Source organism: Zootoca vivipara, chromosome 9 (assembly GCF_965207765.1).
Source record: "Zootoca vivipara chromosome 9, rZooViv2.hap1.1, whole genome shotgun sequence".
In the NCBI taxonomy this organism is placed as follows: domain Eukaryota; kingdom Metazoa; phylum Chordata; class Lepidosauria; order Squamata; family Lacertidae; genus Zootoca; species Zootoca vivipara.
This window is the reverse complement of record NC_142592.1, coordinates 55782312-55795914: the sequence shown is the minus strand read 5'-3', so window position 1 is coordinate 55795914 and position 13603 is coordinate 55782312. Positions and strand designations below refer to the sequence as shown.

Here is a 13603-nt window from a genome sequence, read left to right as displayed (position 1 = left end):
TCCGCTTCATGATACGTCTTTTCAGGTCACGGATGCGCTGAACCTGAAAGTCCTATAACGGGTTACTTCCAGGTTCGGTGAGTCCGTAACCTGCGTGCATGTGCAGTAGCACTAAATTGCGCTTTGCACATGAGTAGAAGCATCGCATTGCGTCACGCATGTGCGCAGATGCAGCACTTCATGATACGTGTTTTCATGTTGCGAACGGGCCTCCGGAATGGATCCTGTTCACAACATGAGGTGCCACTGTATATGTTCAAAACCAGGGGTCCCCAAACTTACCTGGCTTTGGGCTAGTGCCCGCCGCACAGATTGCGCAGCGGGCCAGAGAGCGGGGGAGCATGCGGGAGTGCACGCTCATACACATGCACACATGCTATTTCCGGTGTACTTCCAGGTCGCAAAGTCACCGGAAATAGCTTGTGTGTGTGTGCGCACAGGCCTCTGACCCGGAAGTGCATCGGAAATGATGTATGTGCATGCGCACAAGCTATTTCAGGTGCTTTTCTGACCCAGAAGTGAGCAGCCATGCCGTGCTCTGCCGGTAAGAGCGGGCGGCGGGTTCGTCGTGGGCCGGATAAAAGAGGCCTTCGGGCCGTATCCGGCCCCCTGGCCTTAGTCTGGGGACCCCTGTTCAAAACAGTGCCTTCTCTGTATTGGAACCCCCATTCTAGAATGCTTCCCCAAGGAAGGCATTTTAAATTGCTGTGGATTTTGATTTTTTATATATACTGCCCAGATACACATTTTTGGGCAAAGGTGTGTTATACCATATTGGCCTGAATATATGCTGTACCCAAATATAAGCCGCTCCATTCCTCGCTGCTCCTGGCTGCATACGGGGGTGGGGAGCCATGCTCTCTCCCTTCCTGGCCTTGGGGGAGAGGATGGGGCATGTGCCGCTTTGCAGTGGCTGCATACCGTAAGGTTGCGAATATAAGCCGCATATGTAACTTTTCATGGTCGGAATTTGGGGGGAAAGTGAGGCTTATATTCAGGCCAATACGATATATATATATAATTCATTCTTAAAGCAAATTGTCATCAGTTTACATTCCCTCCCCATAGTAGGTAGGTCTGATCAGAACACAGCAGCTAAGGGAGATGTTGACATTAAATTGGAGAGGCAATATTATCCAGGTTTTGCCATATCCTAAACACCAGTTGCTACAAGAGCCATAGAATGCTTAGATGTCTGCATCTAGTGAGAGATCTCAAACAAACAGGGCTTTTTTTCATCCAGAACTCAGTTCCAGCACCTCTCAGATGAGTGCCATTACCATTATAAGAGAAGAAGAGAGGTGAGTTCTGGCACCTCTTTTTCTAGAAAAATAGCACTGGAAACAAAGATTAGATTCTGTTAATGTGATCTCCTTGGTAAAAAGAAAGAAGTGTCATACCTTGCAAGCTACCCGGTGAGGACAGAGTTTCCCAAAACCCAGTGGAGGCTGTATCCGACGGAGCAGTGTCACTACATCTAGGTGTTTGATACGTCCCCTATAGGAGAAAGTGCAAAAGGGACTTGTCACTTAGGAATACAGGGCCAGATTTAACTAACTCATTGTGCTAGTGGGAACCAGTGCAAGGACTCCTGTAGTGCAGTGGGGCTTTTCTCCTCTCCTTGCCCCTGCACCTTCCCCACATCTCCTCTAAGAGAGTTGAGAGAACCCCCCAAATAGCATGCAGGGGAAGGATTGGGGAAATTGTTGTGTCTGGCAGTCAGAAATGCATGTGCAGATGGAACAATCATCATAACATGACACTGAATTCCACCCACACTATGAAGTTATCTGAGTCAGTTCCCTACTACTGGTTTTTTATTAACCCAGACAATTTTTTAAAAAGTATCTCAAATATGCTGTGCATTCTGTGTTGGGAATGAAATACTAAATCTGAGAATTGTTCATCTTGAGTTTTGAGAAGTTCATATTAAAGAATTGGGATCTCAGGCTCTCTGGCCTATTGCTTTGCCTTCCTGGATCACCTTATATTTTCAGGATATTTTCCAACTGTTTCTATATGTGTATAGCAAATTCTGTTGTTATTTTTATTATGGAGCTACCAAGCTGTAACAATTGAATTCCATGCTGTGTCTGTTGCACAGGAAGCATATATAGGCTTTGATTTACTGTATTTTATGCTGATTTTATGTTGTATTATAATTGTTTTAAATTTGTTGTTAGCCACCCTGAGCCCGGGTTTTTGAACCGGGAAGGGTGGGGTATAAATAAAAAAATATTTATTTATTTATTTATTTATTTATTTATTATTGTTGTTGATGATGATTTAGGGCCTACACCTTATGAAGTTAGTTTTAACAAAAACCAGGGCATTGCAACTAACTTTTGCTTTTAAGTTGCAATGATGCAAAATACATCAATAATATGGGTTTTTATTGAATTGGTAGGATCTTACAACAAAACATACTTAAATCATTTATCTCTTAATTCATAAAAACCAATTATTTGTGCATCTGCCTCTTTCTAAGGCTATAGCAGTGTAGTATACTCCCTCTGACTTTCTAAGGGACTTTATCCCATGATGTAGCAGCATGCACTATGACACTGAAAATAAACCTGCTTTCCTAGTCTAGTGAAACTAGGACTATAAATTTACTCCTGAAAAACTCACTTTCTCTAATTCAATAAAAGCCTCGACGGTGAGGGGTGGGCAATGTTGTGCCTTCCAAGTGTTGGTGATTCCAAGTGTTGGTGATTCCAACTCACATCAGCCCAGCCAGTAAGGCCAGTGGTCAGAGATGATGGGAGTTGGAGTTCAGCAACATCTGGAAGGCACCACATTGGCTACCCCTGCTCTACAGAATACCCTTTATAAAGGAATAATGTATTTCAGGTTCTAAACACTTTTAGTAAGAAAAACAAAAGAGAAGTTAACCAACACTAGAATGCAACTGTGCAAATATATGCAATTATGAGTACAAGATTTCCATCTGCATTGTATTCTTAAATAATCTGGCTATGTTTTGCTTATGCACTGTAAAAAGTAAAGGTAAAGGACCCCTGGACGGTTAAGTCCAGTCAAAGGCAACTATGGGGTTGCGGCACTCATCTCGCTTTCAGGCCAAGGGAGCCGGCGTTTGTCCACAGACAGCTTTCCGGGTCATGTGGCCAGCATGACTAAATCGCTTCTGGCACTACGGGACACTGTGATGGAAACCAGAGCGCATAGAAACGCCATTTACCTTCTCGCCACAGTGGTACCTATTTAGCTACTTGCATTAGCATGCTTTTAAACTGCTAGGTTGGCAGGAGCTAGGACAGAGCAATGGGAGCTCACCCCGTCGCAGAGATTCGAACCGCCAACCTTCCAATCAGCAAGCCAAAGAGGCTCAGTGGTTTAGACCACAGCACCACCCGCATATGCACTGTAAAAGTAGTTCTGATCAGGTATACCTTCCTTATAACTGCTTTGTGGTGTTGGATATAGAGGTTGACACTTTGGTCCAGATCTTTTGGTTTTTGAGTCCCCATGGTCCTAAATTCAGCTAAAAATAGTGGTCTTTTGTAAAAACCTTTTTTACATTCTCAAAACAAAACTTTTTTTACATTCTCAAAACAAAAGGATGTTATTCAGCTACAGTTTCTGCTCTCTAGAGCATTCTCCAAAATTACTTATGCTGCATTCTGGTCAACAATTTGTTTTAAGTAAACAACTCTGTCTCTCCTACCTGCAATACGGAGGATAATAATACAACTCATTTTTCTGAGTTATTATAAGAATGGCAATTAGATAATGCATGTGAAGCACTTCCAACACTTTAAAATGCTTTACAAAAGTGTTGTTGTTGTTACTTTTAGCTATGCCACAGTTGTGGTTTTAGAATAGTAAATTCAGTGGTGAATAGATAGAATTTAGGGCAACTATTCTCCTAAAAAATGTATCTTGAACATGGTCCTGGGACTTACTTGGCTTCAGGATCATATTCAGCCCAGATCCGTTTAAACTCATCCAGATGATGAGGACCCAGAATAGACCAATCTCGTGTTAAGTAATCAAAATTATCCATGATAACAGCTACAAAAAGGTTAATGATCTGCAAGGAAGATCAGAAACAACAGTAATAGTCAGCAATAGTCAGTATTCCATGCTAGAACATCCACAATTGAAGTTCCTTTCCATGCAGTATTTGAGTTTTTGAAGAAGAAAACTCTGTAAAACATTTAACTGAAAAGGAACCTAGACTTCATTGCTTTGTTTTGAAAAGGAACAGGTAGTAGGTGATGGAAAAGGCACCACAAGCTTGATCGAGTTTAAGGCAGCATCCTATGTATATAATCTATTATACAGTTAAAAACCAGAATACTCTATTTAATATAACAAATACTAGTATGGATAAAATAAAGTAAAATAAAGTGGCAAGTAAGCAAAATTAAAGACCAAGTAATTTAAAAGAGAGATAAATGGTCTATGTAGACCCAGTAGGTAAGAATGACTGACATATTTTGTAGTCTGTCACTCAAAATTTTGCATCCTATGTTTCCAAGTTAAGTGCATGTTAATCACCAACACTCATAAGATGCTGACATATACTTACTAGGAAGGCACACAGCATGTAGAAACTGATGAAATAAAAGATAGCAAAGCTGCTCCCACAGGAATGTTCACCTTCAGTAGAGTTGTTTGTTTCCAAGGATTCAGGGTCACACTTCTTATCTGGGAGGCATGCCAGCATGATTTCCTGCCAAGCTTCGCCAGTAGCACATCTATTGAAAAGGGGTTGATGGGATGAAGGTAATTCATCATTACCACTGAATAATCTAGAGCAGAGCTTTCCAAACTTTTCATGTTGGTGACACACTTTTTTAGACATGCATCATTTTGTGACACAATAATTCAGTTCCTAACCCCTTTCCAGCCCCGGGAGGAGCGCAGGGAATATTCATGTGACACACCTACACACTGCAGACCACACACTAACATGTCACAACACACAGTTTGGAAAGCTCTGATCTAGAGATTAAAAGCTCAGCTAGTCATGTCATGTCTGCTCCATCACCTAACTATCCTGCAGCACAGTGTAACTCATGGTTCAAAAGCAGCCACAATGTTAGCAATATTGGACTGTCAACCTATTCTTCAGTTAGCTAGTCATGGCAAAAAACTTTGAGCAGATGCATTTTAGGAGATTTTGGAAGTATCAGATCTTAACAATTATTGGATATTTATTGTTGGGCAGGGTATCAAATTGATTGGATCACATACCAAGTGTAAGGTGGCTTCTCTTAGACACAGTGACCAACTTCTCCATGTTATAGTTGAACCAAGGAAAAAAGTGTGAGACCCACCTGAAAAGCAGTAGTACTGCCTGGGGGAAGGTCTGAAAGTTGTTGTTCCGGTTTATGTCTGTGGTATCATTCAGGGCAATTTTACCAAACACCTAGCAGAAAAAGGAGCTTGTAAGATTATTCTTCATGCTAGCTATCACGTTAATATTCTTATTTATTTTAAATAAATAAATAAAATATAGTTGCACCCTCCACATTTCAGATACTCAAACTCATTTGTTTCACATCTTTCCCCAGCAGTGTTAGAAACCAAGATATGAAAGTTAGGAGCTAAATGGCACCTTAAACCTAGGTTATGGACCCAACGCCAGAATGTCTAGGCAAGCTTTTTTTAATAACAAGAATACAAAGCTGAAAATGAATGAAATACAGCTAAAATATTATGTTCATTTTTCACATGGTCATTCATTCCCCTGCCCACCTTCCTAATATTCTTAAGAGGGTCTCTTCTCCAGTCTTCAGAGAGTGGTTGGAAGTGGGGAGGCAGAAAAAGTTTCTTCTTTCCTTCCACTCCATAGTTTTAATCTGAAATCTTAGGTGCAGTACTGTGGCCAGAGCTCAGAAACTGCTCGCGCTCATGAAATCCCCTGTCACAAAATGTGCCTAGAACAATGGGAGTTTCGAACACTGTTCCCCAGTAATGTGTAGATATTTGACTGAACTCTATTTTTCCTTTTCTGTAACTGAATTTAATCTTTGAACTTTAAGGCCAACTCTAAAATTATTTAGAATTTTGTTAAAGTCTAATCTGTTCTAAAGCTTCTGTAGTCCTTCAGTTTTTCTTTATCCTTATAACTCAATGTGTGTTTTCTCTCAATTTACAAATGACATTAATAAAAATGTTTTTTTTAAATAAGTACAGGGGATTACAGTGGTTTAGTTACAAAATTTGAGCACCAGATTACACATCGTGTATGTAAAATCACAGGGTTATTCTGTCGGCCACATCACACACAATCCTTGGAGAGGAATCCCTTCCCTTCCTTTGACAGCTATAAGTACTTTACCTTCAGTATATCAGTGAAGAATATGCCATGCAAAGATGAATTATCCACATTTAAATTTAAAGAACACTTTTCTATTATTTAAGAACCAGTACAGAAATAATTAATTCTGTGACATGTGCATGAACCCAGCACTTTAGTTCAGTATCATGCTACCATTCATAGTAGGGTTACCATCTTGCAATTCCCTGTGTCTTGTGAGATATATTTTCCTTGTTGTTTTCATGTGCAAGTGCTGCAGAATCTGGTTGATTTCTGCACATGTGTTGGTTCTAGAAAATCCTGTTGGTAGGCTTAAAGGTAAAGGGACCCCTGACCATTAAGTCCAGTTGCAGACGTCTCTGGGGTTGTGGTGCTCATCTCACTTTACCGGCCGAGGGAGCCGGCGTTTGACCGCAGACAGTTTCTGGGTCATGTGGCGAACCAGAGCAGCACACGGAAACGTGGTTTACCTTCCCGCCGGAGCGGTACCTATTTATCTACTTGCACTTTGACGTGCTTTCAAACTGCTAGGTCGGCAGGAGCTGGGACCAAACAACGGGAGCTCACCCCGTCGCGGAAATCTGAACCGCCGACCTGATCGGCAAGCCCAAGTGTGACAAATTGACGCAGTTTTGAAATGTTTATTCCTACCTGGTGGGCAAAGAGTTAATCCACCTCCAGCCTGACTGACATAGAATTCTGATGGGAGCGGGACTGTTCCCAGTTTAAAAGAAGGGAGTGTCGGTTTGGTCAGTTAGGGAGAGGGAGGAGGGTGTGGTGTGATGTGAAGAAAGTGGAGAGGTCAGGAGAGTGTGAATTTAGAGAAGGTTTAGGAAAGCCTGAAGTTAAATGTTTGACAGAGTTATTGTACAACCGAAACAAAGTGGATAAACACATGAAACGTTAAAGAAACACTTATGCTTTTAAGACAATAAAATTTCATCTCTGTTTTGCCAAGAAGGTTAGTCTTTATTGTTCCAGCGGGGTATCAGGACTCACAGCCGTGGTGGCTCAAGGGAGGGCAAAACTCACCTCAGGCAGAGAGGCGGCAGTTTGTGTCCTGGAGTTACACGGAGGAGGCTTAGTAGGATAAACCTGGGGTGCCACGAAGTTGCCAGAGTGGAAAGGGCAAGCTTTTACAGTGGGGAATCAAACTGAGAGAGACCCTTTACTGTAGGCAAGAGGTTATTCTGTTTAACAGCCTAGAGTTCCTTAAGATACCAGGCCACGTAAGCTGGAAGACACTCTTTACTAAGAAACCCACAAGTAAAAAGGGGTTTGTGTTAAGGTGGCAGGAGAAGAGGGTGGGTGGTTTCACCTCTAGGGTCCTGTACCGCATTTTTGTAGTAGAGAGTGGGACACTTCGTCACACCAAGGCTCAGTGGTTTAGACCACAGCGCGACCTGTGTGTGTTGGTTCTAGAAAATCCTGCTGGTAGGCTTAGGTGCTGCCATATCCTTCAGAGCATCATGCTTTTTAAAGAGAAAGAAGTAGAGAAATGTTCTAAAAAATTCAGCATGAGAGGAGGAAAATTGCTTTTAAAATGAAGTTATTCTAAGTTAAGTACCAGTAGTTGCCTTAAGAGTGCTCTGAAATTCTCTAGGCTCAGACTCCCCCAGGCTCAGACTCACTATTTTAGTAATGACAGTTGCAGCTGTTCTGAGGGGGTGTTAGGAGTTACCGTTGCAGGAGGACAAATTAAATACTCTGAGGCAGGCCATATTTTTCATCTCAGGAAAGAAGAGTATGAGGCAATGTTTCCATGAGAGATTTCATTTGTTCTTTTAAGCTCTTCATATAACAGACTAAATGAGGGGCAATTGTTAGGCTAAAATCAGCATTTCATCTTACTCATTAGCAAAGTACAGTATGTAGAAGTGATTGCAATGCAGAAGACGACAGAAAAGAAGATTCCTCCTCTAAGCACACTTGTTGAACCTTCAGCTGGGCAGCGTCATCCATCATAATCAATTTGTGTTTTTCCACTTGGTCACATAAGTTGGTGAAGCTTAAGCATTGTGATGCTTACTGTACTGGTAGTAGCAGAAGAGACAGCTAAGATAGATTCTTTCTTTCCTTAAATAGGAAAGTCTCATGTCACTGTCAGTTCTGGTGCATCCAAACTGATGACTCAATAGTAATGTCTCAAGGGCATTTTTTTAAAAAAGGGAAATCTTGCATCAAGTGGATTCAAGCAACTCTCACTAGTCTTTTTCACTGCAAGAGATTTGGCAAAACCCCTCATGCCCATCAAGAGTTGAGAAGCTGAGGAAATGGGACTTGAGGAGGATATAATTGTTGTCTTCCAAAGCAACTACTCTATTCCCAACTAAAAAATGGAAAGCGAAATACTGGTGGACAACAAAAGAGGTTTAAAGACACCCTCAAGGCAAATCTAAACAAATGTAGTATATGCACTGATAACTAGGAAACACTGGCCTGTGAGCGCTCCAACTGGAGAACAGCCTTTACCAAAGGTGTCATGGACTTTGAAGAAGCACGAACTCAGGGCGAAAAGGAGAAAGGAGCTAAGAGGAAGGCACATTTGACAAACCTTCACTGTGATCAACTCCTGTCCGGAAACCTACGTCCCCACTGTGGAAGGACGTGTGGATCCAGAAGTGGCCTCCACAGTCACATACAGACTCATTGTTAAGACCGTGTTCGTGGAAGACAATCTTACTCGGCTACGAGTAATCGCCAAAGAGAAGAGACATAATAAAAAATACTTAGCACCTAATATTTATTAATTATTTATTAAAATGTGAATGTGAGCTAAAATTGCCTGAACCTTTTCTATTTATTTCTTCATTATGGCAAATACAAAATATAGACTAATGCAAGAACTTTGTTTGTGACAAAGATAAACATTTTAATATTTCCTTTTGCAGAAATATTGGTTTTGAAATATAAGACCAATTAGATTGTTAAACTCTTGAATGAGGCAAAGTGTCTAACATTCATCTGGGATAATTAAATATTGTGTACAAATTAGGTGCATTTCTGCTTTGTCATAGATTAAAAGGAAGCTCTGTGGGTTCTGTCTCTATTACATTAGCAACCATATTATATCATGACCAAGACAGGAGCAGGTTTAATCTGCATGGAGGAAGATGGGTTGCGATAAGCAATGCTGTTAGGAGAGTTGCAAACCCAGGGGTAGTTTAGCCCCCACCTCAGTTCTGCCCCTGAGTACACACTTTTTATTCCCCCCCCATGTAAGTGAATGGCTGCTATCCATGCATATGGGGGGAAAGAAGACATTGTGTTTGACAGACAATGGTGTGATTCCAACATTTTCTGGTCCAGTACACTTTGTGGATTGGGCTCTCCACCCCCACTGGAAAAGAAGGCACACATATGTATAAAGTTTGCCTTGTGTGTATTTTTGTTTCATACACAATTTTGTGCCCTCTTTTGTGGGTGGGGTGGAAGGCCCAATAATAAATCAGGAGCTACCCACAAGTTGTAGGGTGTCTGACTGACAGAATGCTGTCAGACGAAGCTTTTCCTATAATTGTAACCTATTGAATTTCTACCTGCTACACAGCTGTTGGGAGTCATGGGTGGCATGCTCTTCCCCAATGCCAGCCCCAAATTATGACACGAACTGAAGTTCCACGAGTTGTAAACCAATTGTTTCAATGTAGCTCTTTCATCAATTGATTTTAGACTGGCAGTGCAAAACCAGATGGTGACTGGTGATAGCTAAATGCTACAGCATCTGCTCTTACATGCAGAAGCAGAGGCATACCTAGGGGTTGGCAAAAGCAGCCTCTCCTGAGGGTGCAAAAATCACCTATCAGGTGTTGGATTCTTCCTGCGACACCTGGAGCGCCCCCCTCCACCACCTGTTTTGCCCGCAGAAGGAATCCTCTGAGATCTCCAGAAGGAAAAGCTGCAGCTGCTGTTGCAGGAGGGAGCGGAAAGGGGTCCTTGGAGCGGCTTCCAGGCAGAGAGCAATATCCACCCACAAGGAGGCATGTTCCTCCTGTCCAAGCAATCTCACCTGCTTCTCAGATTCTTTTCTGGGTGGGTCGTCAATACAGCTCCTAGCCAAGGGCACAAGGGACCTAGGTATGTCTATGTTCAAACGGTCCCAGGTTCTCTCCCCAGCATCTCCAGGTAGGGCTGGGAAGGTCTCCTTCCTGAAACCTTACAGAGTTTGCTGCCAGTGAATGTAGGCAATACTGAGCTATGTGGCCCAATAGTCTGACTTGGTGTAAGGCAGACTCCTATGTTCTTATGATATTTCATATAAGGATGGTGGTCAAAAGAGATGTAAGATTTACTGTAACTAAGATTCATATGCCAATGTTTAGATAAATTCTAGATTAAACTGCTAAAAAGCAGGTACTATATTCTAAGAGCATTTGGTGTGGTTTTTTATCTGTACTTCGAAGCAACTGTAGCAATCTTCTCAACACGGGTCAAAGTCATCCTTTTACAGGGGTTTTGAGCAGAAAGCATTTGATTCTTTGATGTGAATATATCCATTTAAGTATTTATACTAGCTGGGAAAGCAATTAATCTTCTCTAATGTTGCCCCACCCATGGTGAACAACCTCTGTAAATATATATATATATATATATATATATATATATATATATATACACACATGTAAATATATATATATATATATATGTAAATGTAAATGTAAATTGGGCATGTGTGTTCGGCTCCAATGTTCAACGAAACAGCCTTGACCGATTGCATTCAAATTTTGACGCAAAGTCAAATGTGACTACGAGAGCAAGCCCATAGCATTTTCAAAGACAGATGTCACATCTGTGCAACGTAAAACCCCAAAAACCCGTGTTCAAAACCTCCCCACTCAGACGAAAGTCATGCTGGGAAATAGAACGGCGAAACAGCGTCTCCATTGGCTGCAGAAAATTGGTGACATGATTAAATTCCACGGCAACCAACTGAAAACAGGCCTTTTGCAGCAACAAGGCCCAGCATTGCCCAGCCAACTGAATAGGCCACAGCATTACCCAGCCGGGAGAACTGACTAGGCCACACCATTGCCCAGCCAGGAGAGCTGACTAGGCCGCACTATTCCCCAGCCGGGAGAACTGACTAGGCCGCAGGCCACAATCAACTGAATATGGGCCTTTTACAGGGCTGTGCCTTTGGGTAGGATAAATGTGTTGGGGCGGGGTAGGGGGATTTTACAGAACACGCGTGAGTAGGGGAGTCTGGGTTGAGACAGGGCAAAATTTTACAGAACACACGTATTGGGGGGAATGATTGTGTGCAAAATGAAGGGGGACTCTGAAGGTGAGGGGACTCTGAAGGGAGACTCTGAAGGTCCATTTAACATAAAAAGGTCCATTTAACACAAAAAGCCACAGCAATGTGTGGCAGGGCCAGCTAGTTAATAAATAAAATGAAGAAAGCAGCAGGGGCTTGCTCCTCACTCCTTGACCGTACATTTCCAGACCCCTAAACCAGCGTTTCTCAACCGCTGTTCCGCGGCACACTAGTGTGCCGCGAGACGCTGGCTGGTGTGCCGCGACGTGCGGTGACGAGAAGGGCAATTTGCATTGTCACGTGCCTGGCGGCCGCCAATAGCCTACAATGACCTGCCGGAAAGGAAGCCGGCCGGGTCACGACGCGGGGCGAGCGCAGCTCTCAACAGCCACCACCACGGGAGGGTGGTTTTAGACAAACTTAAAGAAGCTGGCTGGATGAGCTCAACCTGAAACTTGCTGAGCAAAGGATTGTGCTGGCAGAGAAATCAGCGGCTTGTGAAGCCTTAATACAGGAGATTGCAACCAACACAGCAATTGGCAAGTGTTTCTTACAGTCATAATTATATAGTCAATATAGGGCGGCACAGAGTTATTTTTTTTAACTTTTTAAATGGTGGTGTGCCTCGTGATTTTTTTCATGGAACAAGTGTGCCTTGGCCCAAAAAAGGTTGAGAAACACTGCCCTAAACAGCTTCAAAATGAACCAGGATGCCCCTTCTCCATTGTCTCTACCAAATAGTTTGAACTGACATAAAAAATATGAACATTAAAGTTCTATTGGCACATCTATTTCAAGATACAGCTTTTCATGCTACTCTATTTTTGTGCACTTTGTCAAAATCATCGGGTCAATCAAATCATTTTCCTACAAGTGTTTGTTGACTTCCATATATACTTTTGTATGTGAAAACAATAATTTTAGGAAATCACCTACCTGCATCCCGATCACAGCATAGATAAAAAACAGCATCACTATTAAAAGAGCCACATAAGGAAGAGCCTGGAAAAAAACCCAAACCAAAATAGATCATGGTGTGCCACTTAATAAGACAGTTTGACTTGTTTCAGCAAGCCCCTATATGTTATTACAACAGCCTGAAGGGATGATACAGAAGGCAAAAGTGGCTTTGCCTATTCAGTGTGCAGCAAAGCACATGAAAATGCATTTATACTTGCTGTTTCCCTCACATGTTGTCACATTCAAAATGGAAATTCATACACCCCTTTGAGACCCACCATGTTGAAATGGTTAGAATATTGGACTAGGATTGGGGAAACAAGTTCAAATTGTTGCCCAGCCATGGCGTTCACTGGATAACCTTGGGTCTCATATCTCTCATACTAGCTTACCTGCCAAGATTGTTGTTAGGACAGAGTTTCACTGCTGAATAAGTCTCTGCCTTAGGTGTGCCTAGTTGGTTATTGTTTTTAAATTTATCTGAGGTTATTTTCCATGTGGTTTTCAACAATTTTTATTTGTTTGAATGGAATTTTGTATATCACCTTGAGATATGTGTGTGGAAGACAAATAATAATAACAATAAATGTGTGTGTTGAGGGGAAGTGACCATGTACAGTACCTTAACGTCTTTGGAGGAATGGCAGGCTATAAATGTAAGCAACAGCAGCAGCAATAGTCGTCTATCCCATCCCTGAAGCTGTACAAGTGGCAAGTCGTATATGGCAGGAAGTGGAAACATGGATGCACTTGTGCATCTACTTTTTAAATGCATGTACAGTATTATGCAAAGTCATTCAAAGAACAAACAATGAATTGTTGCAACGTGTCTGTTTTGCCACTAGGTGCCTCTACTGATCCATCCTTGATTTCGCCTAATCTTTGACTAAACTTGCTATCAACACACAGAACCATAATTATATTGTCAATAACTCTTGCACAGCACATTCATTATTCTGAAATTATTATTAATGTTTGTGTCAGAAAAAATGTGTGAAGTGGGTCTTGCTTTCAATAGACAATATCTGTAGAACTACTGCAGTTGAACATAAGCAAACATTGGCTAATGCGCAGTATTTGCTTTTATCTCAGCT

General features: G+C 41.9%; 1 protein-coding gene and 1 long non-coding RNA gene across 27 annotated transcripts in view; one reads left to right on the top strand and one right to left on the bottom strand.

Annotated features, from left to right (window-relative positions):
- Positions 1-13603, bottom strand: part of CACNA1C (calcium voltage-gated channel subunit alpha1 C) — a 541815-nt gene that overhangs the window by 25256 nt on the left and 502956 nt on the right. For all 26 annotated transcript variants that reach the window (XM_088676810.1, XM_088676812.1, XM_060279995.2 and 23 more), the window contains 5 exons: positions 12486-12551; positions 5307-5398; positions 4556-4724; positions 3927-4054; positions 1401-1497 (listed from right to left, as the gene is read on the bottom strand). In XM_088676810.1, the coding sequence (XP_088532936.1) occupies positions 1401-1497; positions 3927-4054; positions 4556-4724; positions 5307-5398; positions 12486-12551 (552 nt within the window). The remainder of the gene's footprint in view (positions 1-1400; positions 1498-3926; positions 4055-4555; positions 4725-5306; positions 5399-12485; positions 12552-13603) is intronic.
- LOC118090939 (uncharacterized) overlaps positions 1-13603 on the top strand; it is a 124256-nt gene that overhangs the window by 42253 nt on the left and 68400 nt on the right. The window lies entirely within an intron of this gene.